The sequence below is a fragment of the Rissa tridactyla genome, chromosome 4 (genome assembly GCF_028500815.1).
Source record: "Rissa tridactyla isolate bRisTri1 chromosome 4, bRisTri1.patW.cur.20221130, whole genome shotgun sequence".
NCBI classification, from domain to species: Eukaryota; Metazoa; Chordata; class Aves; order Charadriiformes; family Laridae; genus Rissa; species Rissa tridactyla.
Window position 1 is genome coordinate 81,057,828 of NC_071469.1, and position 21,332 is coordinate 81,079,159.

The following is a 21,332-nucleotide window of genomic DNA, read 5'->3' on the forward strand; positions in this document are numbered from 1 at the left end:
ATGGAAATAGCAATTGCAAGTGGAAAATAGCCCCTGCTGTGCAACACCTCCACTTTGTTATATTGCAATATATTTTCTTATTTTTCATGTGCCTCGTTCGTGTGACCCTGCCAGTATGTAAAAATGGTTGTTGACAGTTTCTTTGGTTTTGTTTTATTATAATGTAATTTATGGGATGCTGAAAGTCTGCAAGTTTCTTGTACTTGACTGACATTTCTCTGAGAGTCAAAAAATTGCTATGTATACTTGACTGAGATTAAAATGGGTAGACTGTGTATAGCTGTATCCTGCTTTCAAAGTGCGGGATTGGAAGGCTTCCATTAAATTGTTATTTTCAGTTATTATTAGCTCCTAAATCAGTTAATATAATTTCTTTCCCATAATGAATACACAGCATTGTAAGCCTAAATGCCATATTTTCTATTGATCTATTTCCACAACCCGTTTAGTGAAATAATTAAAATGATTTAGAAGGCTGACCCAATATCTTAGTGGTTTAGTAAATCATGTTGCTGTGTGGGAGGGCTCAGCTGGTTTTAAACTTTCAGCTCTTGGCAGCAGCAGGACCTCAGAGCAGAGCTGCAGCGAGAGCTGTGCTGTGTCTGAAGGTGCGCTCAAAGCCGGCCTGCGGAAACACCGCCTCTGATGGCGAGGGAGAACAAGGGCTCCAAGTGGTTTGCTTGTTCATCACCTCTGTTCAAAGCAGGAAAATTTCCTGGTGCTACCAAGACAGAGCAGAATTTGAGCTGCATCTGCAGGTTATGTATCTTCACTGGCAACTTGAACATCCCTGTTCTCGACCCACAGAATTGACCCCACGTGTCTGTGAGCAACGAAAATGGGAGCAACTGTGGAGCTTGGTATAAAAATACCATGCCAGACAATGTGGGAAATTATTATTTCTATCTTTTTTGGTTGTTTTAACTCATAAAAAGAGGACAACTCTAAAAACAATCTCTGTTTAAATGCCAGGGTTATGGAAGGGCTCAGTGGGATTCAGTAGTATCAAGACAGAGATACACTAAGGCATGCCCCAGAGTCTCTTAAAATCTCTGGAGGTCCCTTGGGTAATCTCAAAGGGCCACAGGTGACGCCTCAGCCATTGGGAAGGCTTCATTGAGACATCTCCCTGGCACGGGAGCCCCTCCCGTGATGACAGGGGCTCCTGTGCCTCCTCCACATCTCCCACAGCTCTTACAGGCATGCACACAGGGCTGTACAGGTAGGACTTACAAAATATTCCTGGCTTTGTTGCTAGTTCACGTCCTGGTATTACGGTGACACCTACAGGGAGCCCTCAGAACCGGGGCAGAAGGACAACTGCAGCAGTGCCTGGGAGGAGACGCAGCATCCAGTTTCTGGAGAGAGAGTGGCAAGAGCAGACCTACATTTAAAGTACTGTTATGAAAAGCTGGTAGCAACCCTCTTTCTCATGAAAAATACGCATTTTGACAGCTGCAGTCTGGAACAAAAGGGATTGAGATGACTTCTGTGGCATCAGGGCAATGGTTGCAAAGCAAGGAGTGTGCAGCCAGGGCCAGCCCTCCTGGGGATTCCACCGCCGCGGGGTCCTGCCCTGGCCAGCCGCCCAGGGAGGACATACCCTGGGGACATATGTGTGGGCAGGAAGGTCACAGACCTCCATCCTGGTCCATGACAGGAAGGACAGAGCCCATAGCTCTGAAATCAGTCAATGTTTGAGACACCATTTATAATGTCTCCACTTGCAATCCCTGAGCGAGCTTCAAGCTTGCTTTCAGCATCTAGTAGATATTTTTTTTTAGTTCTATTCTTTTGCATAATTATACAAAGAAAAGAAAAATGTCCTATTAAAAACTGAAAATTTTGAAGACAGTTGTTGGATGCACTTTGCAGCAGACGTCATTATCTTCCTTCCCTGACCCTAACCTGCCATCATTTCTATTCCGCTTTAAATGGACCTGTAATTTCACAATGTGAATTCAGCTGGAACTATTATTTTTGTTAAATAAACTTCACCCTTGTGCTGACTGCTCCAGGCTCTGAAAAGAAACACTTCTTGCTCGTGACTGTTTCAAAACGTAGGTCTGAAATTCACAAAGAAGTGTTGGTAAATGGGCTGTAATCACACAGGAGGGCAAGTGAGTATTCCTCCTCTAAGGCAGAAGAAAATAAAGGAAAATCTGCTTTGTCTGCTGCTGCCTCAATGCTGATAATTTTACAGATCAGAGGACTTTTTTAGAAAGAAGCCTGCTGTGCTGCAGTGTGTGTTTCAGAGCTGAAATACCTATAGTCATGCCCTTAACACCACACTTGGAAGTGTAAATCAGGGCCTCGTTTCTACATGGACCACGCACCCAGCAGAACCTGGTGCTGCCAGCAGTGGAGGGCCTGTGTGGTGGCACCACCACCAGCAAGCCCCAGCAACTCCAGATTCACCACGGGGCAGAGCGCATAATGTTAATGGCATATCTACCCTCTAAGGCAGGCAGCTGTGTGCACGTGAGCTGTAGGGATGTTATACAAGAGCTGGATGGCTTGACAAATGATTGAAACTGGACACAAGGGTCAAAAATGACCTCAGAGAGGGACTGTAACACACAAACACATGCCGCCTGTACGCGCGGCGGGGTCACAGTCCCCTCACTGCCTTACGCATCAGGCGGACATCTCCCTCACTTCGATGTCTGTCTAGCCTCAGAATTAGTTTTCTTCCAGAACAGGACAACCCCAAACCAGAAGGAGCTGCGCAGCTCTGCCAATGCCAAGTGCCACATCGCTAGAGCGGGGTCGGTTCTGAGCCCCAAGCCCAGGCAGCACGTGCATTGTCAGTAACCACCAGCGCACCTTTACATGCACGTCTGTCCTATCCTGCACCTTCTCTGGGCACCAACCAAAGCATCCTTGAGCTTACCGCAGCCTCAAAGAACTGCTGTTCTTCCCGTAGGTGCGATCCGTCACTGCAGCACTCCTAATTTCACACTCATGTAACTCTTAGAAATCCTTTTAAACCACACCAACACAGAGTGACTCGAGCTCAAGCTATTTGCTAACTAGGGCTCTGTACTTACTGAGTTGTGGCAAAGCACAGGATCCCCTGGCAGCTCTCTGCAAAGGGGGTTCAGGTCAGTTATAAGTCTGTGATTAGTTAATTCTGTTTAGAAGATCTGCTTAAATTAAACATTTTCTCTCTCTCCCATTTTCACCCACTATTCTGTTTTTAAGAAGTATAAGGTGCTTAATAATCTTTACCACTTGAAATAATCACTGGCAGGATGAAAGCTCTCCCCCTCGCACCCCCATCATTTTGTCCCGCTGTAAAATGTATGAATTAATCTCATGCTAAAATTAACATATATTGCTGAGGCAACTGAATTGGCATCTCCATGTATAGCTATTAGCTTCCAGCATTTCCTGAGAGGGGCTTTCATTTAATTACCAGCCTGACAGACCAGCTCACGCCAGAACTGCAGCCACATTTATTACTTTTATCTCCTTGGACACCTGCCTCTCTCCGTGGTTTATCAGATTTCTACTGAAGAGATGGACAAAATATTTTCTATTGCACCAGGTTATTGTTTCTTTAAAAGGCACTTACTAGAGCACTGACCTCAAACAGGGGGTTTTTTTTGGTTGGCTTTGGATGGGCTTTTTTTTTTTTTTTTTCAATTATCAAAGCAATCCAGCAGCATTAACCCCCTCACTGCCCCACCACACACCGGCAGTTCAGAAGAAATCAGATTACGGCGAGGGAGCTGAAAGCCTCACCGCCAGCTCCATGCAAGCAGCTGGCCACCGCTCATAAAGACCTTGCCTGCAGTGGGAGTCACAACCCCCAGATGCTGCGACTAATTTCATCCTCCCATGTATGAAAACTTCAAGTGGAAACGCTGAGACTCCTGAGCACATGGCTCAGAGCCCTCCAGGGCAGCCCAGTGAGAGGGATCTGCCTGAATGCCTCTTGATAGTGTGGGCCACACTTTATGCTGTCACCAGTGCCTCTCTAACTGGTTGATAAAAAGCTAATGGAGATACGAGGACCATTAAAAAAGGAAAAATGCTGTCTACATGCATCACCAGCATAGTCACAGATGGTGTTATGGGTTATAAGTAACCTGTGTGACGCACACCACTCCATAATACCAGGGTAAAGCAGCTGTTATCTCTTATTGCCTCAGGCAGCAGCTCAGGACATCGCTAGTTCAGGAGCTGACATCACGGAGCTCCTTCAGCCCAGTTTCAACAGATAAATACTTTTCACTTGTTTTTTCTGGGTCACACTACCTGAATTTGTGGAGACACACATGTCCCACGGGCAGGACTTGCGTGAGCTAGTGTGTTGTGACAAGAGACACGTTCAAACCAGTGGGACCTGGAGTTATATGGTGCCTCGGCAGATGAGGCATTCATGTGTGTGGACTCAGCAATGCCTCTCCTGAACAAGGAGAGTGCAAGCTGAGTCGTTTTATTCAAAAGAACAGTACACTCCTGACAGCCTGTGTTACTTCGAAAGAGTCTGGCAGGAACAGGGCCTTGCTGATAGTGATGCCTTTGAGAAAGACACCTGATTACAGAGGAAAAATGAGAAATTTGTATCCGTTTAATTAATGAACCTTTTCAACTTTCTTGGGATTTCATCCCAGTTCCTAACTCCAGGCACGCTGGCAGTTTGGCACAAAGCACCTGCTGGCTCTGAGCTGTGTAGGAGGCAGCTCATTGCAAACCCTGCCCTGTGCAGCTGGAGCCTTCTGCTCCTTGGTGGGTCAGGGCAGCAGGAGCAGCCCCCCGAGCTGCAGGGTGCCCTCTGCCCCGACTCTGACCCAAGCAGTTAGTGCTTAAGCACTTTCTGGGAAACGCAGCAAAAGATGCTTCAGTGAGACATAAATTATTTTAACATAAGCCTTGCGCAAAAAGTGCCTCTTCCTTCCTGCCACCTTAGTCCTAGTAAAAACTGCTTCGTCTTGCTCCAGAGCCCTGAGTTACGCACAGCACATGTAAAACACTCCTCTATGTTCAGGAGCTCACTGTGTGTGGTCCCTGAGCACGTGGGTGGCCTGGCAGTGCCAGGAGGTTTGGAGGTGACCAGAGGAATCACCCTGGCTGACAGGCATGCACAAACCCTGCAGCAGCCGCAGTACTGCAGCATGAAGCGATTCGAGGTACCATTTTTCTATTGCACTCTGTTACAAATAGTAACACGCAGTATGCAGGAACATATTTTTGGCCAAAACTTAACTTACCATGGGTGAAGTGCCAAGTCGAGACAAGCAAACCATGTCACACAGGGTTGCAGAGTTTGACAACCCTTTTCTAACAAAAGTTTAAAGCCAAATGAAATATATTAAACTGTTCAATTTACTATAACTCCCATGACGATTGTTGCTTTATAATTTATCGTTTTTAATACTCATTTTGCATCATACATCCCTATCACATGTAAGCCAATGGTAATTATATATAGTGTATATATATAGTATATAAAAGTATAAATAAAATAAAATATTCAACAAGATCTAAATGAGACTCGAAACCCAGCAAAAGTAACAACTCTAAGACAGACTGTCATGGAATAATACATGAATGTAGAATGCTGGTATTAATTAGTAAATACAAGCTGTTCAGGAGCAGCAGTGGTGTCTGTCATCCTGATGTGTGTTTGGATCATACGTGATCTCAGCGTGCAAGGAAACCAAACGTCAGCTGCCAAAGCCTCAGCTTACTGGCTCCTAGTTACTGTTTTTGGGAGAAAGTCTTGCTTTTTTAGCACTGGTCTGTGAGGCAGGGCTGGGTAGTTCTAGTTTGCAGTAGTTATCTCCAAGGTATTCTAGTCCCACATATTTTTAGTATTTTAAGAAGGATAGAGCTTCTTATTTTGATATAAAAATATATTGGTGTTTAAAAAAGTGGGCTCCTTAACTTGTGGTGAAATTGAATCTCTTCAAAATCCTCTTTACGCTGGTAATTTTACTGTGATGCAGAAGAGGTTGCTGTATGGGACAACTGGAGTCCTGTATGCTAAAGAAGCAGCTGCAAACAAGCTCTTCCTGGAGGAAAAGGAAACCATTTTTAATTTTTTTTTCTTTGACTTGAAACAGTTATTTGAATGATAACACGTACAGAACATTCATCAATAGTACTCAGCAGCCCATCTCCAGCTTCACTCGGCCGACGCCGGTGCCGGGCTGCCCTCTAGCGAGAGCAGCCGCCCTGGCACGGACGGGCTCCTGCAACCGGCCTCCCAAAAACCCTGCTGCTTGCTTTCTTTTCGTTTTAAAACCCGGCTTTTAAATCATTGACGTTTTCTGAAAACATTTTGGGATTATTATTTCCGTCTGATTTCTGTGCTACTAAGACACATTTGGATTATGTTTCCGAGCGTTTTCTTATTTCCTTCACACACAGAAAAGCCAGTCTTTTTTATTCACCCTGAAGTGGTACCTGCAATTCCAGATGACAAGGAGCTGGGACTGTCAGGAAATAATGAACCTTCAGCTGAAAACAATAGTTTATCAGCTGGGGGGGCACATCCCATCCTAATCCATGAGTTAAAGACAAGCTGATAAAGCAGAAAAACTTACGGAAAAGAAACATTTGTGGGATACAGGGTAGATCAAAAGATGACACCCATTAACCAACCACAGCCGTCTACAATCCATCAGCCAAACCTGTAATTCAAGAGTTTGGGCTCCCACACACAACACTTACAAACTTTCCTCTAGCAAACCTACACTGACATGAAATGAACATTCAGGCTACTGGTATCAAATACTCTGTCACCCACCTGGCTGGGTGGCAGTTCTCACTCTGCCCGCCCACCGCCACCCCCCCAGACATGACCCTTTCCTAGAATGGTTTTTCCAGGGAACCATGAGCACTGAAATCCTGGAAACGACTTGCACATGGCACAGCGGCACCGCCCCGACGCTGCACAGCCAGAGCTAGGAGGAAGCAGGGTATGCAGGGCACAGTCAGCCCTAAAAATGCTGGCACACAGCATCCCTGCACTCCCTGCCAGGCCGAAAGGAGATGGGGGCCGGAGGAGGCACAGGCAGCAGCGGAGGGGCGGTGAGACACAGGCAGGAGGTGGGGGGGACAGCTGAGGGACCTGCACAGGCTGGCTGCACCCTGCTTCAGCATAACCCTGGGGAAGGGGGTGGAAATTGGCAGCTTGATATCTGGATAGAGGAAATCACATCAGAGGGTTTTAAATGGAAATTATTTTCACCAGTACAAATGTCCCTAGGGACTAAATTCAGCTGCTAATACAATTTGGCCAAGAGGAATAAACTATATTGACCTTGAGAGCTCAAACACTTGTTGAGACAGTCTATCTAGAGAATTATGGTATTTATTTCTTGTATCAATGACAACCAGCAAAAGCATAACAGTGATTATAATCCAGTCACTTTTTACACGCATCAGTTAACTTCATACACTTCTGCTCATCTCTTACTTCAGTTCATAATTATGCTCTTTTAAAAAAAAAAACGCTGATTTTCTATTCTTGTGTCACACAAGTATCTTTAATTACCATCTTTGGTCACTCTGCATCTCAAGGTTTAGCTTTCCGTGACTCTGAATATAAAGCTCCTTCTCTAATTGCTCCCAGATTCACTCAACTTTCCCCAAGACACTGCTACCACCTAGCCGGGCCGGCACAAGTTTTTTTCCCCATTACTGTAATTCAACAGTACTTACAGGTACAGCAATATGGCCCCCTAGTGCACACAGTTAGATTGCTTCCTTGTTGGGTTTTTGCATAGGTATTATTATCATTATTATTATTATTGAGCAAAAAATAAAGCCATATATATCTAATAGAATACGAAATTCCAAATTTGGCACCTATAACTTGGTATTAATAATAAGTATTAGGGATTTATATCACTATAAGCCTATTCCAAAGTGATTTACTTGAAGTAAAATGCTTCAAAAGCCTAAGCACTAAAACAGGCAGAGCAGGTGATGTTGCACATTCGGAAACATGCATTATAATTATTTGGTTTGCATACTCCACTTCTTTTATACTCACATTTTACCCATCTTTCCTCATTTCTCCGGGCCTTCTCTTTCTTACATACAAACTGTCTTTGCATACTCTCTGGTTTCTCTATTTCTTTGCCTATTCTTTTTCATGTTTATTTGATGGGAATCTCGACTCGTGATGTGGAGCCTTCTTGCTGGGACACACACTAACATGCTGATCTCCCTCCCTCAGACTTTATATCTGAAGATAAATTGGGAAATGAAGATGTAGAGCTGTTGGAAGAGACTGGCTTCCCCAGGCACCAGTTTAGCCTGGATCATTGGATTTACAATACCAGCACTGCCAACACTGATTTGACTATTAATCCCTGAAGTGCCCTAGGAATTGCAGCATAAATCCAGTGAAGGAGCACTCATATGGCCCTGAAGACCCATAGTGCTTATCCTGGTACTCCATTCATGAAAATTGATCTTTTCTTAGTAGCAATGACAACTCAAGGAGTCCATGCTTTGTAAAACCAAGAGATCTGCTTGCTGTGGCAATGTACTTAACTGCCAGGAGGGCTGTGATACAAACCCACAGGTGCTCACGCTTAATGCTCTGCAGAGACCGGCCCTTTCTTCTTTACACACATACAGAGAGATCTACAATATTATTCCCTGTTAGAGACCACTTTAGTGCCTTTGTGCTCCACAGCAGCACTCAACAAAATCATCCTGTTTCCTATACCCTGTCTCAGTAACTTGTTCCCTAAGTATCCTTTACCAAGCAGTGCTTAATTATCTGCTGAGACAATATCCCCCTGTGACGAGAATATAAACCTCTTCTGTATTTGGAGAACCATCATGTCTGAGCAGAGGGCAGCATGAATTGGGACTAAGGCTGGCAAGGAAAAGGAACTGGCACTCTGGTTTCAAAGTACGTCCCTGTTGTACAGCAAGAGGCTGTCCTATCCCAGGAGGAGAGAGGCAACAACATATCAGAGGAGGTAAACCCCACAGCGAACGGCATCTTCCTGATTTTTTTACTTTGATTGCTAGAAACATGGGGATAGATTTTAAAGAAAGATCTCATGTTCTGCGGTGTGTGAGTACCGGCACAGTACAGTAGCATTTGACACACTGTTAGCTACTGGGAATAGCTGAATGAGGGCATGCAAGAGCCAGGTACCTGCAATGGTAGTGAGGGCTATGGCTGGAAAGGCGTTGAAGGACAGGCTGGGACTAGGAAAAAAAACGCTCTCTCCTACCAAGAGAAGTGGGACAGGAAGAACTTTGGCAGGGGGCAGAGAGGGTCTGCACCTGCCCAGAGCCTGGGAAGCTTAGGCAGTGGCTGGCTCCAGCACTGCATTTGTAAATGCTGGGCGATGGGGCAACTAAAGAAGGTGAGCGGGGCTGCAGGATGGAAAGGTGGAAATGAATGTCCCAGCATCTCTGGTGGGAGCAACTGCAGGATGAGGCAGAAGCGAGGGTTGATATGCCCAGGCTGCCCATCACAACAAGCATCCAGATTCTAAAGCAACACTGTTACTGTGGGAAGGACGCTAACAAATCACCACGTGAACAACAGACTTGTCTGCTCCAAGTGTACATGATCACACTGAAGTGGTGGATAATTAGAGAAAATGAGGTGGCCTGTGCTACAGAAGGTACGATGACATCTGGCACTCAACTTACTCTCACAAGTCAGAGAATTTGTTAGTATAAAAGAGATAAATAATAGCCAGATTTCATTTTCTATGACTGTTTCCTTGATTCTGGCTAGAAATGTTAGTTTTGCATCCTGATCTCTGCTGAAATAAACCTGTGATTTGTGTAATAATAGCAACGTAACTGACATTAGTTGAAGGCATTGAATGGTCCCTAGCTAGCTTAATCTAAATGGCTAATCTAACAATCTACCCTGGCCACAGCTTCCCCCTTTGTAGAGCCTCATGGTTGCAATAAGCAATATCACTTCCGTTTTATGTTCTTTTCTACGCGTTTTGGTCTTAGCGATGGCTTCCCTCTAAACCAGGGTCTACCACGGTTTGTGATTTATGAGGGAGACCGAGCTCTTTGGGATCCTTGAGTGTGCAGACCCTGGTGCCAGCCACGCCAGGCAACAACCCATAAATGCTGGTATATGGAGGGAGGCTCCTCTGCCCAGGACGCACAGGGGTCTTGGTTCCCTCCAGCAGGCAGCCTCTGAAATTTGAGGTTAAGGCTGGGATTTACTACCCTAACCAGCAGTGGGGGAGACGGTAACAAGATGGTCTGTCTTCTGATACGCTGAGTAGTGTAAACTCTCTATAAAAGCCTTTTTTTTCAGCAAGCAGAATCGAACAATTCTCTTCAGCCTGACCTCCGCGGGGGCTCAGCAGCGTCCAGGCCCGAGCTCCGGTCCCGGGCAGGCCAGGCCACCGCGGCGCCACCCCCACGCCCTGAGGGGCCCCGCGAGCCTTACACGCGCCGGGCTGCGCCGCGAGGTTCGTTTAAGCACATGATAATTACAGAAAAAGGCCCGCTCGCCGTTCCTTTCCCGGGCCCCCCCCCACTCACACACCTGGGCTAGCGCGCCGCCCCCGGGCCCGCCCCGGGCGATGAAGGCGGCACGCACCGGCGCCCCCTGGCGGCCAGCCCTGGGAGCCGCAGCGCTGCACCGGCGCACGTCGCCTCCGTGACGTCCGCCACCTGCGCCGGAAGCGCCGGCGGCCGCCGCGATGGAGGGTGAGTGCCGGTGGGCGCGGGGGGCCGCGGCGCGGCGGCCCCGCCTGACGCCCTGCCCCGCTCTGCCTTGCAGGGGAGCTGTACCGCCGCCTGACGCCGAGGGAGACGGCGGGCTTGCGCCTCCAGGTACCGCCCACCGCGGAGGCCCTGCCCGGCGGGGCGTCCCGGGGGCAGCGCCGGCGGTTCCGTGGCGATTTCAGCCCTCGTCTCACGCAGCCGCACGGAACCTCCGTCTGCCAGCGCGGGATATTTGTGTGTGTGTGTGTCGGGGGGAGTGTCCGGCATCGGTTTCCCCCGTCCGATGAGATCAGGATTCAGACGCTCTAGCTTTGGCGTCTGAATGCGTCGTGTGGGACCGAACGCAAAAAATCGGCGTTTTCTCCCCAGTTTCGGCATTACCCAAAGCGATGTGAGAAAACCGTAGGCCCTCACACGCACCAGGTCTCGGCCTGTCAACATTTCCTATTTAGTATTACTTTTGTGCAGATCTCTCATTCCTGGGGTGCTTTTGTCAACTCAATAAAACTACTAGTCAGCAGCAAGTTCTTAATTTAATTACAACTTAATATTTTAAAGTATCTTTTACAATATCCCTAGCCTCAAGGATCAGAAGAGGCCAAAGCCTTTGTAAATGCCTTCCTGAAACGCAGTATGCCAAAAAAGAAAGATGAAGCTATCCAGGATATACTAACTCGGAAAGCTGTAGTTCTTGAGCATTATTCCAAAAAAAAGACAAAGCAAAAGAGGAAGAAAACAAAAGGTTTTACTGCCAAGCAAAGGCGAGAAATGCGTCTTTTTGAAATTGAACCCGAACAGCAAAGGTAAGATCTTAAATATTTCCTTTGTGTAGTAAAAGTAGGAAGTGTGGAAAAGCAGCAGCACGTACGTGTGGATACTAACTACTAACCCTGCAGCATGCAAACTCAGCCTGAGACTCCGTGGCATTTCACCATAAGAAAACAATTATTTTGTCTGTATAGTTGGAAAGTTCCATTCTCTTTGTTACTGGTTCTCTTTCCTTTTGGGTAGCTAAATATAACAAGAAATCAAACCCAAGTACAATCAACCCGGATTTCAGTTTTTAAAGTTAGACTGCCTGTGACCAGAGAGTCTAAATTCTGCATCAGGTTCCTCCAACTAATGCATGTCGAGTAACGCCCCTGCTGTTACTAACATGAAATAAGTGGGGAGGTAACAGAATAGAAATGGTTTCGGTGTTAGCCATAGCCCAGTCCTCTAAAACACTGCACCATTTTGGGTTGATAGAGAGGAGCATACTTAGTTTGTGCCTTTTTTTATAAAGCAAACCTATTGTTTGGAGTGGCTTACCTCAAAGGTTAAGTTATGAGACCAGATTACAAAACTTATAAATGTTAGTCTTAACTCTGATGGTAAATATGGATTCCTTCAGTAATCAACAGATTTTTTTGATAATGAAGTTTTTGTGTAATACTTTTTGACTTTTTACTGCAGATATGCCATCTTTCTACCATTACATGAACTCTGGAAACAGTACATCAGAGACCTATGTCATGGCCTTAAACCAGATGCGTAAGTTGAGATATTTTAAAATTAGTGTTGTTTTGATTTAATAGATACTTGCAGGTTAACTGAGTTACTGATAGAAACATCACAGTGACTTGATAAGGATACGTACTATTTCTGTAACCTTTGACCACGATTTCAATAGCCACCATCACATTTTATAAACCTGACTTTCCATATAATTTTTTTTCCCCCTCTTCCCTGATCCCACCCTCTTCTTCAAGGCAACCACATATGGTTCAGGGCAAGCTGCTAAAAGCTGATCTCCATGGAGCTATTGTTACAGGTATTCTTTTTTTTTTTTCTTTTATAAAAGTCATCTGAAGTTCAGTAGACATTCCTATATTTCAGGTGTTTATTTTTAAATTCCTTTCGGTGTTAACTCTGGAATCACATAGCTGAGATCATATGTTGATGGATTCTCTCTCTACTTATCAATGCTAATTACTTTTCAACTGCTCTTAGAAATCATGTGAGTTAAAAAGATTAGCTGCAAGTTTTACCAGTGATTACTGTAATTGCATTATTTCAGAATATTGCAAACCAGTTTTTAAAATCATGAAGCAACTGTAGAAGAGCAAATAAACTGACTGAATCTGAAATTTTCTAATAACCTACGTACTTCTGTTCTTTCAGTCACAAAATCAAAGTGCCCCTCTTACGTTGGGATTACAGGAATCGTTCTACAGGAATTTAAACACGTCTTCAAAATTATCACGAAAGAGGACAAATTAAAAGGTATATAAGATGATTTTTTCAATGCTTTTCACAACTTGAATAATGAGAAGTTTCTTCAAAACACTGTTCGTCTTACACCTCTGAGAACATTGTTATATCAGTGCTTTTCTTTCTTTGCATGGAATGGCAGAAGTCAATGTCTTTGTAACGGCTACGTAACAGCTCAATATCTTACCAAGAAAGTATCTCATTAGAAATGGGCAATTAAAAAAAAAAAAAAGCATTTCCAATGAACCCAACATGATTATGCTTATGGCTCATTCACCTGATTCATATTAGATGTTCTCTGCAATACTTACTGCATGCTCCTGGAAGAGGACTAGCTTTAGTAATTCCAATTTAATATTTATAAGTTTTGGTTATTTTTCTTTTCTATGTCTTCTTGCTAAAGCATAAAGACCTTGAAATGTGGCAGACCTCAAGTCTACATGTGAATAATATACCCTGGTATATCAGTATATTTCATAACAGGGATTTACATTAGACCACTTTTGTTAATTTCTTTCCATTTGCATTTTCAGTTGTTCCAAAACTTAACAATGTATTTAGCTTGGAGATTGATGGATTCATTTCCTACATCTATGGAAGCAAGTTCCAGCTTAGAGCAAGTGAGCGATCTGCAAAAAAGTTCAAGCTGAAAGGAACTATTGACCTATGATTTCATGGAAAATCGGAAATATTAAGATAAATGTCTGCTGTTTTCCTGCAGTTTAAAGGCCAGGTTTTCTGGCAGATTGAAAATGGAAGAGCTATGTGAAATATTTCTAAAGTATTTCTTCTTACTGAAGAATGACTAGTATCTGTTGTCTTTAAAGCAGTCTCTCAGACTGTTGGAGTTTATTGTATCTGTTTCGTTATTTGTATATAACATTCTGGCTTTTATTAAACTTACATGATTAGTATTGGTTACCTGACTTCTGTTTCAATATATAATTATAAATTTGCACAATGAAAATTGCATCTTGTAAGTCTGTGATAAATGTTATTGTTGCCATCTGTATAAACTGGGCTTTATCTGCCTATAATATGCTCATAATGAGACTACAGGTGATGACGACTGCTCTTTTATAATCATTGTTCCTGGGCCAACGTCAACATCTTTGCCTGGTGCAAGCGTATGCAAGTTGTTTCAGCCGATATGTTTTACCTTGAATAGCTCCTTCCCTGTGGTTAATAGTTGCAGATAACATGTATATGCATGAAAATATAAACATATCAAACATGTAATGCAGCCCTGCAAGCTGTTTGCTTACCAATAACATACTACTTTAATATTAAATCAGATATGTCTATATTAGTAAATATATATTGTCATGCCAGAGTGCAGGGAACACAACACATCATGTAACAGTGAAGCACTTGAAGCTAGAAATTCAAAGACGGAAATGACCCCCATTCAATCTTGTACTTAAATTACCCAAAAATTGCTTTATGAATATTTAACCTGTTCATAGGGCTTTACTCTGGCCTATTTTTGTATATATTTAGACATGGTGTCTATGATCTATGCTTTAAAAATATACCTTTATTCTGATTAAAATATACATGTTACACACAATTTTAAAGAAGTCTGGCATAGACGGCACTTAGTTTTTATCACCTGTTTGTAAGCACTACATCAGTAGGACACAAGGAGTCAGGTAGTTTCATAGTGTACATCTTCTAAACTCACCAACCACCCTTTATACAACACCACTTGTGAGGAGGCTTCTGGTGTTTAAAACCTTTTATCTCCTGTTTTCATAATTTTTTTTACTATATACTTCAAGGATCCTTTTTTGGCTGCACCGATTACAATCTCTCATCAGCAGGGTTGACTTGTTAGAGAGGTGGTAGTGACCTCTGTATTTAGATCACTTAACTTTTCTATTATAAAAGCACCTCTATGGTGTTTATAATATAAAGATAGCTTTCAGAAGCTTTCAATGTAAATAATGAAGTCTATTTCAGAGTCAAATGAAAGACCCATATCTAGGAAGAGGAGATTTTCCCAGCCACCACTCAAGTGCTCATAGCCAACCAGGGTCATTTCTTTAAAGAGAACATAGCTGTTCTCTCACATACCTGGGGTTAGGAGAGGAGCTCCAGCTAGAGCTCTTATCCACACCACAGGGCACAAGCCATATATCTGCCACAAGAAAGCCAAAGATCATCAACACCTCCAACGCCCCCAGGTCTTATGAAAACATTAACGGTGCCAGTCAGCCCTCAGTCAGTTGGTCTCCAAAGCTCCTACTTCCCTTCTGGACCTGTTGCTGGGAGAGGTTACAGGAGAGCTGCATCTCTCCAGCGTGATGCCTCAGGCGCAGACCAGATTGAGCATCACTGAACCAGACTGATAAGCTGAAATCACAGCATGGGCAATACTAGTTTTCGAGAACAACAGACTGCCCCCTTTGAAAAGTCGAGTAATAAAGCGGTTGGTATGGAAATATTCATTGCAATTTTATGAAGTACTGCCTTTGAGATGGGGAAAACAGACTAGTTTTGCTAGAGAAGTATATTTTATACAGGGAAAATACAGTCATTTCACACCAATGGGAAAGTAGGAGAAACACTGTGAAAGCTTTTGAAAATATGAATAAACACACTTGAAAGTGCCAAAGAGCAGAAGATTTTTTCAATGAATTTATATCTGTGAAGTAATCCGTTAAAGTTGTTAGACCTGAGCTGTTATTCTACCTAGTACCCATTACTTCTCTCAACATTCTCTGAAATTAAATCCCTTGGTTTCCTGTGAGAGGTCGGGAGGAAAAACAAACAAAGTGGTAGAAAGCATAAATCATAGCAGCAACTCTCCTTTCAGGAAAATGACCTAATTTTAATTTTGCTCATAGCCTTCTGTGTAACATCTAATTAAGACATCTGTTAAATGCCTATAATATTAAATTAATACGGAGAAGCTAATAGAACTTTATTGGCATAGTCCAGTTAATCAACATTAAGGGCCTTTAATGGATGTCTTAAATAGACATCATTAATAGGAATGCCATACAAATTGGAATTAGGCACAATCATGTTTCATTGTGCTGTGAAGGACATACCATATTCTACCATATGGACACATAGATGAACACAATACAGCTTTGCACAGCTACTGGCATTTCCATTTTTTAAACTATTTCAGCAACCAAAAGAGACAAACGCTGCCTAGCAGTCCTTTTCGATAAATAATAGCAAGGCATTCATTATTTACAGTGAGGAGTGCTGAAGAGATGTTCAAAGGTCTCCTCAAGGTAATCCCATGCTAGTAGCACATAAAGACAGATGACAAATGAAGAATAACAGGAGAGCTGAACAGCCAATGCATTCAAGATGCCTTGACTGCAGTTGGTAAATCATCTGAAGAGGCCTTTTCGTAATGACTAGGTGACGTGTTCCAAACAGCCCCCATAAATTACCTCAGCTAAATCGCTCCTGCAGACCGCTGGTATCACTGTCTACCCATCAGCTCCTTGAACCAAACCCCTGTCCCATCTACTTTCTCCAGAACACAGCTCTGTGTTTGTCTTTCACTAGAACTCATTAAACTCCCTGTTGCTTGTAAAGGAACTTCCTTAGAATATGGCTAACTTGAAAATGACTGCTCACCAGTCCTTCCTTGATGATTCATGACCATTCCCCGTCTCTTCATTAGCTGAGATAGTAAAAACTTAATAGTTTAATATTAGAAAATTGGAGCACTAATCACAGCTGCCTCTAACATGCCTCTTCCTTCGAATGCTCAATACTGAATTGCATACAGCAGAGACACATTTTTCATTATGATTTTTATACCTAAACTCTCACTAAAGAAAAGGCTAACCAGAGAATAATGAATGACAATGAGCAATATACTATCTCACTACATTACGCATTTCTGCTTTCCTATTACTATGGATATATAATATACACAAGAACACATATATTTATAACCAATCTGAACTAAAACAATTGTCAACAATCCAGTTACTGAATTTTGAACATTTAAGCAGGAATGGGAAAACAAACAAAAAACCCCATAATTTCTGTTTGAAACCTCAAAATAATTCATTGTAGGAAATGCTTGAAATTAAAGGAAAGTCACATCCAAGAAAACACATAGAATTTTGTATTTGAGGGGTTTTTTAATACTTCTCTAAAAGATGGATTACACAGCAATACAATGGGAACCCCCAAAACAACCCTCCTGGGACTCTCCTTGGGAACCTCATATTAAATACTGAAATCGCAGCTGCACGTAGCTGACGTTAACTCTATATATTCAAGCCACACAATGTTTTAGAGAAGCATTAAGAGAGAGCATAAAATTCTTATCTGGACCAGAGTCTTTTTTTAATGAATTCTCAAGCCTTGGACAAGTTCATCCCTTCAGTAGACTCTCTTTGTCCATTTTAGTATTTCAGAACTGGGAGGACTCATGTCAATGCAAGAGGTTAAGAATAATTTATAATCCTCTTGCAACCTTTGACCAAACAACTCTTGTTAAACAAGCCTTAAAATAATTTGGAACAGTAACACACAGTCCTTAATAAGCAGCTGCATTTTGCAAAGAAGTCGTCCCAGCAAGGGCAACTAGTATTTTTTACTAGAACAATGCCCCTATTGAACTGCAAAAGAAAAGGACAGGATATGGCTATGCCAGGCTGCTATGATCTGGAAAAGTAAGCTACTTGTTCTGAGGGGTGTACATAAAAAGTAGGCAAACCTGGCTTAGCTATTTGCACCATTATTTGCAAATCATAGAAATCTTGACTGGAAACATTGGTGGTGTTTTCAAATAGAAAGAGACCAAAAAACGGCATAGGGTGAGAAAGAGTACAGAATCAAAAACAAAGCGAGTCAGAGTTCAGACTGAATAACAAAGGGAAGGAGAATCAGTTTGGTAGGGGAAATAAATCCTGCAGAGAAAAGCTGCAGCTATTCATTGGTGTGACACTGGCAATTCTATGCATCATCTGCCAGGTTCCACTATTCTAGGGAAAAAGATACTCCAATTTTGCTATAGACTGCTTGTGTCACACACTAACCAACTGGGGGCTATTGGTCCTTCTCCACATCAGCACTTTTTCTTTACTTCTGCTATTTATAAAGCTTTTATAAAAGATTCAGAGGTAACCTTTAACATTCTAAAAATAAATATGAAGCAGTCCTTGAGAAGTGAAAAAAAGCCACAGCTTATAATCTAAAAATTATCAACATTTTTCACTTTCCAAGGAAAACGGTGTCCTTGGGCATTTGTCAGCATGACTGGGAAATGCTGAGCTTGTGCCAGAGCTCTTACAGCAGCCCAAGCCCATACTCTGCCCGGTGTTTCTGTTGGTGTGCATGCGCCAAAGAACCAGCACACACTGCAGAGCTACTGACAGGTTTGCCATCAAATAACTTACATCTTTGCTTATAACTCCTTTCTTAAATAGCATACTTTGTCTCATATAATCAGAATAGTTCACATTTTTTCCACAACTCCTTCTAGTCCTTTTAAAATTCACTTAAAACACAGCTGTGATGTCAGGTAAGATCTACTGTACTGCATTAGACCTGAGACACCATCTTGCTCCTCTACATCAGCAGCGTGTTTTCAGGGAACAGGAGTCTTCTCAAAACCAGGGTGGCACTGCTTTTATCTAAACAGACTGATTCCTCAGGGCCTTACCAGAGCAGCTACACAAGCCAATTCCCCAGTTCCAAGTGCCAAAACCATACACAGACAGGTTTTCTAACAAAAAGTTCTGATCACCTTATCATTTCTGCTGCAGTCACTGACACCTTCACACTGAAGACCACTGGATGGATAATTTCTAGCTCCTGCTGTTCGTACTCCTTCCTCAACACACGCTACAACTTCCCTAACTAATCTCCCTTTGCCTCTGCAGTGACCTTACCATAAGTGATGCAAGTACGAGGCTTCAGCAATCCACAAGCTCTCTTTTCTGGCTCCAGCAGATCCATTTTCTTCAGCCTACACACCATGTGAGATTTGGGCAGTACCAGCAGGATAGAAGGTCCCCAACAGACAATAGCAGCTACGTTAGGCCGGTCTCCTGCACGACCACAGCTAAGGCAAATGCCCAGCTGGCCTCTCTGGCAACACCAAAACTCCAAAAAGGCTCTCCTGATATGGAAAACACCTGAGTACTTTGAAAGACTAACTCTTATCAGCTGTGCCTCTAAACCCAGCTGTATTGCCTTCTTGCACCCAAGGTGAGCTCATATGCATGTAGGGCCTTGGTAAATCCATTAGTTGACCTATATAACAAATGCTCACTGTCATTCATCTTGTTAGACAAACAAAAAATGGATTTACAAAGCTTGTCATGCTACAACATTCACCAGACCATGGTCCTACGTAGCAGGTCAAATTACACACCGACAACAGCCAATTCCATGAAGTTTCACAGAGGTTTGACCCACCTTTATCTCACGCTCCCCTTCCTTAAATCTGTCATTCCTATGGTAACTATCTCCAATTCTGAGTCACATTCCCTACAGTTTGTGATGAAAATGTATTATTTTGGTAAGGCAGAAATCTCCCTCAGTGTACTGGTTTAATTAAATTAATGAGTGAATGTGAAAAATAGAGGATCAAGCATCCACTGCTGCTGAGAGGAGCAGTTACATCTGGCAAACACAACCCTCCCGGGCTGCAGAACAAACAGTACCTGGCGCTCTACCTACAGACAGGTTTTGACACCTACATCTGCACACTCTGCCTGTTGGAGAGGGATTATGGAGAACTACAGAGAACCCAGCAACATTTAATACTGAATTAAGAGCTCTCCCTGTTAAGAGAGCTCTCTGATGATTTCTGTTACTGTATTAGTCAGATAAGGTATAGTATCTTATAACCATTAAGAAGAGAAAAAAAATTAGTATACAATTGACTAAAATAACATAACAGATAGCTTTAAACCAGGATGCTGAAGGAAAATGCACAATCTAAACTTTACACTCTCTCCTGCCCTGCTCCCCAGCCTATTTTTAGGCTATTACTTTTTTTCATTCTGCTGGGAACTATTACCCATAGTACATAACTGTTGACAAACAACACTGATTTAAACCATGTTATTTTCATACACTTTTAGGCACTGACCAGTCTTCTAGTAACCATCACCTTCTATAGGCAGATTTGCAGTACAGGCCTGTTAACAGAAATCTCTTCCTGGTGTATTAGTTAATAAATTCAGCCTTATTTCTTTCAGCTCTCAGAAGGACCTCTTAGACTTATAACATAAGTGCATTCTTTTGAATGAGACACTAATCTTAAAATAAACAAAAATATATAATGATATAGTTAGAACATTAATTATAATATTCATATAATAGTTTCTGGAAAGTATATTATCAGTAATGCCAAAGGAATTTGGCTTGACCTCACAAATTTTAAATCAATAAATAAAATGGAATGTAAATCCTAAAGTCCTCATATGCTTGTTAAAGGCAGAAGTTAAGACTTCAAAATCAAAACCTCAAGCATGACTCCACTCACTTGTCTGTAAGTCAGGGCTTCTTGGCTGAGCCACGTGGCTCTGAAGCCCCAGGCTCATAACAGAATGTTTAGGGAAATGTGCTTGTTGGGCATGTGAGCCCAGCTGCCAACACAGACCTCTGACCACAAGCTCCTTGGCCATCCTCTAGTGTACACACAGTATCAGCCCCAAAATAAACTTGACTTAATAGCACTGTTATTCTGGGAGGGAGGGGAAAAACAGGATTATGCACTTCTTGTAAATGTTAAAATAATCCCATAAATCTGAATAAAATGAATTTTTTTTGGTGAAATTGTCTGCAATACTCTGCCATGCATATTCTTCCTCTAAAGGATTATTTCAAAATTATGGACTTAGAAATGTTCAGCTGGATGGTTCTTGGGTGGCTGAGGTGCTCACTGAAGAATTTAAATGATGTAATAGCTATTGAACACCCCATTATATGGCTGCCTAATTAATGTAAATGATAGTTATGTCTCATTCACAGAGGATTATTTTACACGGAGGAAAATCTACTCACTGCCACAGTAGCCATTTCGATAGTTTTTATAGGAGCAGTTGCATTATGGCTTCATTGAGTAAAAGGTAAGTAGCCGTCCTAAATAACGAAGATTGAAGCTTTAATAGTCTCAATAAGGAATCCTGCAGGTTTTTTATTTCAAAAATTAGAGTTTGATTGCAAGTGTATGATAATGAGAGGGAAAAGAGCACTGGCATGTGGAATTCTTCTGCAGTCCAGGCTCCTTGGGAACTTCCATTTCTTCTGCACACAAATATAGAGGAATAAGGATAGAAAAAAAAGAAAATAAGCTTGTCTCTACTTTTCACCACAGCATGTCCAAGCTCCAAGCCTCTTCCCGTGGCAACAGCTTAGTGGATAAGGATATGCTAGAATTGTGCCTGTTA

At 42.6% G+C, this 21,332-nt stretch overlaps 1 protein-coding gene across 2 annotated transcripts; it reads left to right on the plus strand.

Moving 5' to 3' along the window:
- The first annotated feature begins 10,626 nt into the window (after nucleotides 1-10,626).
- POP4 (POP4 homolog, ribonuclease P/MRP subunit) lies at nucleotides 10,627-20,650 on the plus strand. 2 transcript variants are annotated; one of them, XM_054200253.1, is made up of 7 exons: nucleotides 10,627-10,674; nucleotides 10,748-10,800; nucleotides 11,272-11,495; nucleotides 12,148-12,225; nucleotides 12,444-12,505; nucleotides 12,856-12,957; nucleotides 18,813-20,650. In XM_054200253.1, exons 1-7 carry the CDS (start codon nucleotides 10,668-10,670, stop codon nucleotides 18,824-18,826), a joined length of 540 nt encoding a protein of 179 aa, XP_054056228.1. In that variant the 5' UTR covers nucleotides 10,627-10,667; the 3' UTR covers nucleotides 18,827-20,650. The 2 variants fall into 2 exon arrangements, with proteins under 2 accessions (XP_054056228.1, XP_054056227.1); XM_054200252.1 differs by lacking the exon at nucleotides 18,813-20,650 and adding an exon at nucleotides 13,479-13,864 and having other exon boundaries at nucleotides 10,629-10,674.
- The last annotated feature ends 682 nt before the right edge of the window (nucleotides 20,651-21,332 follow it).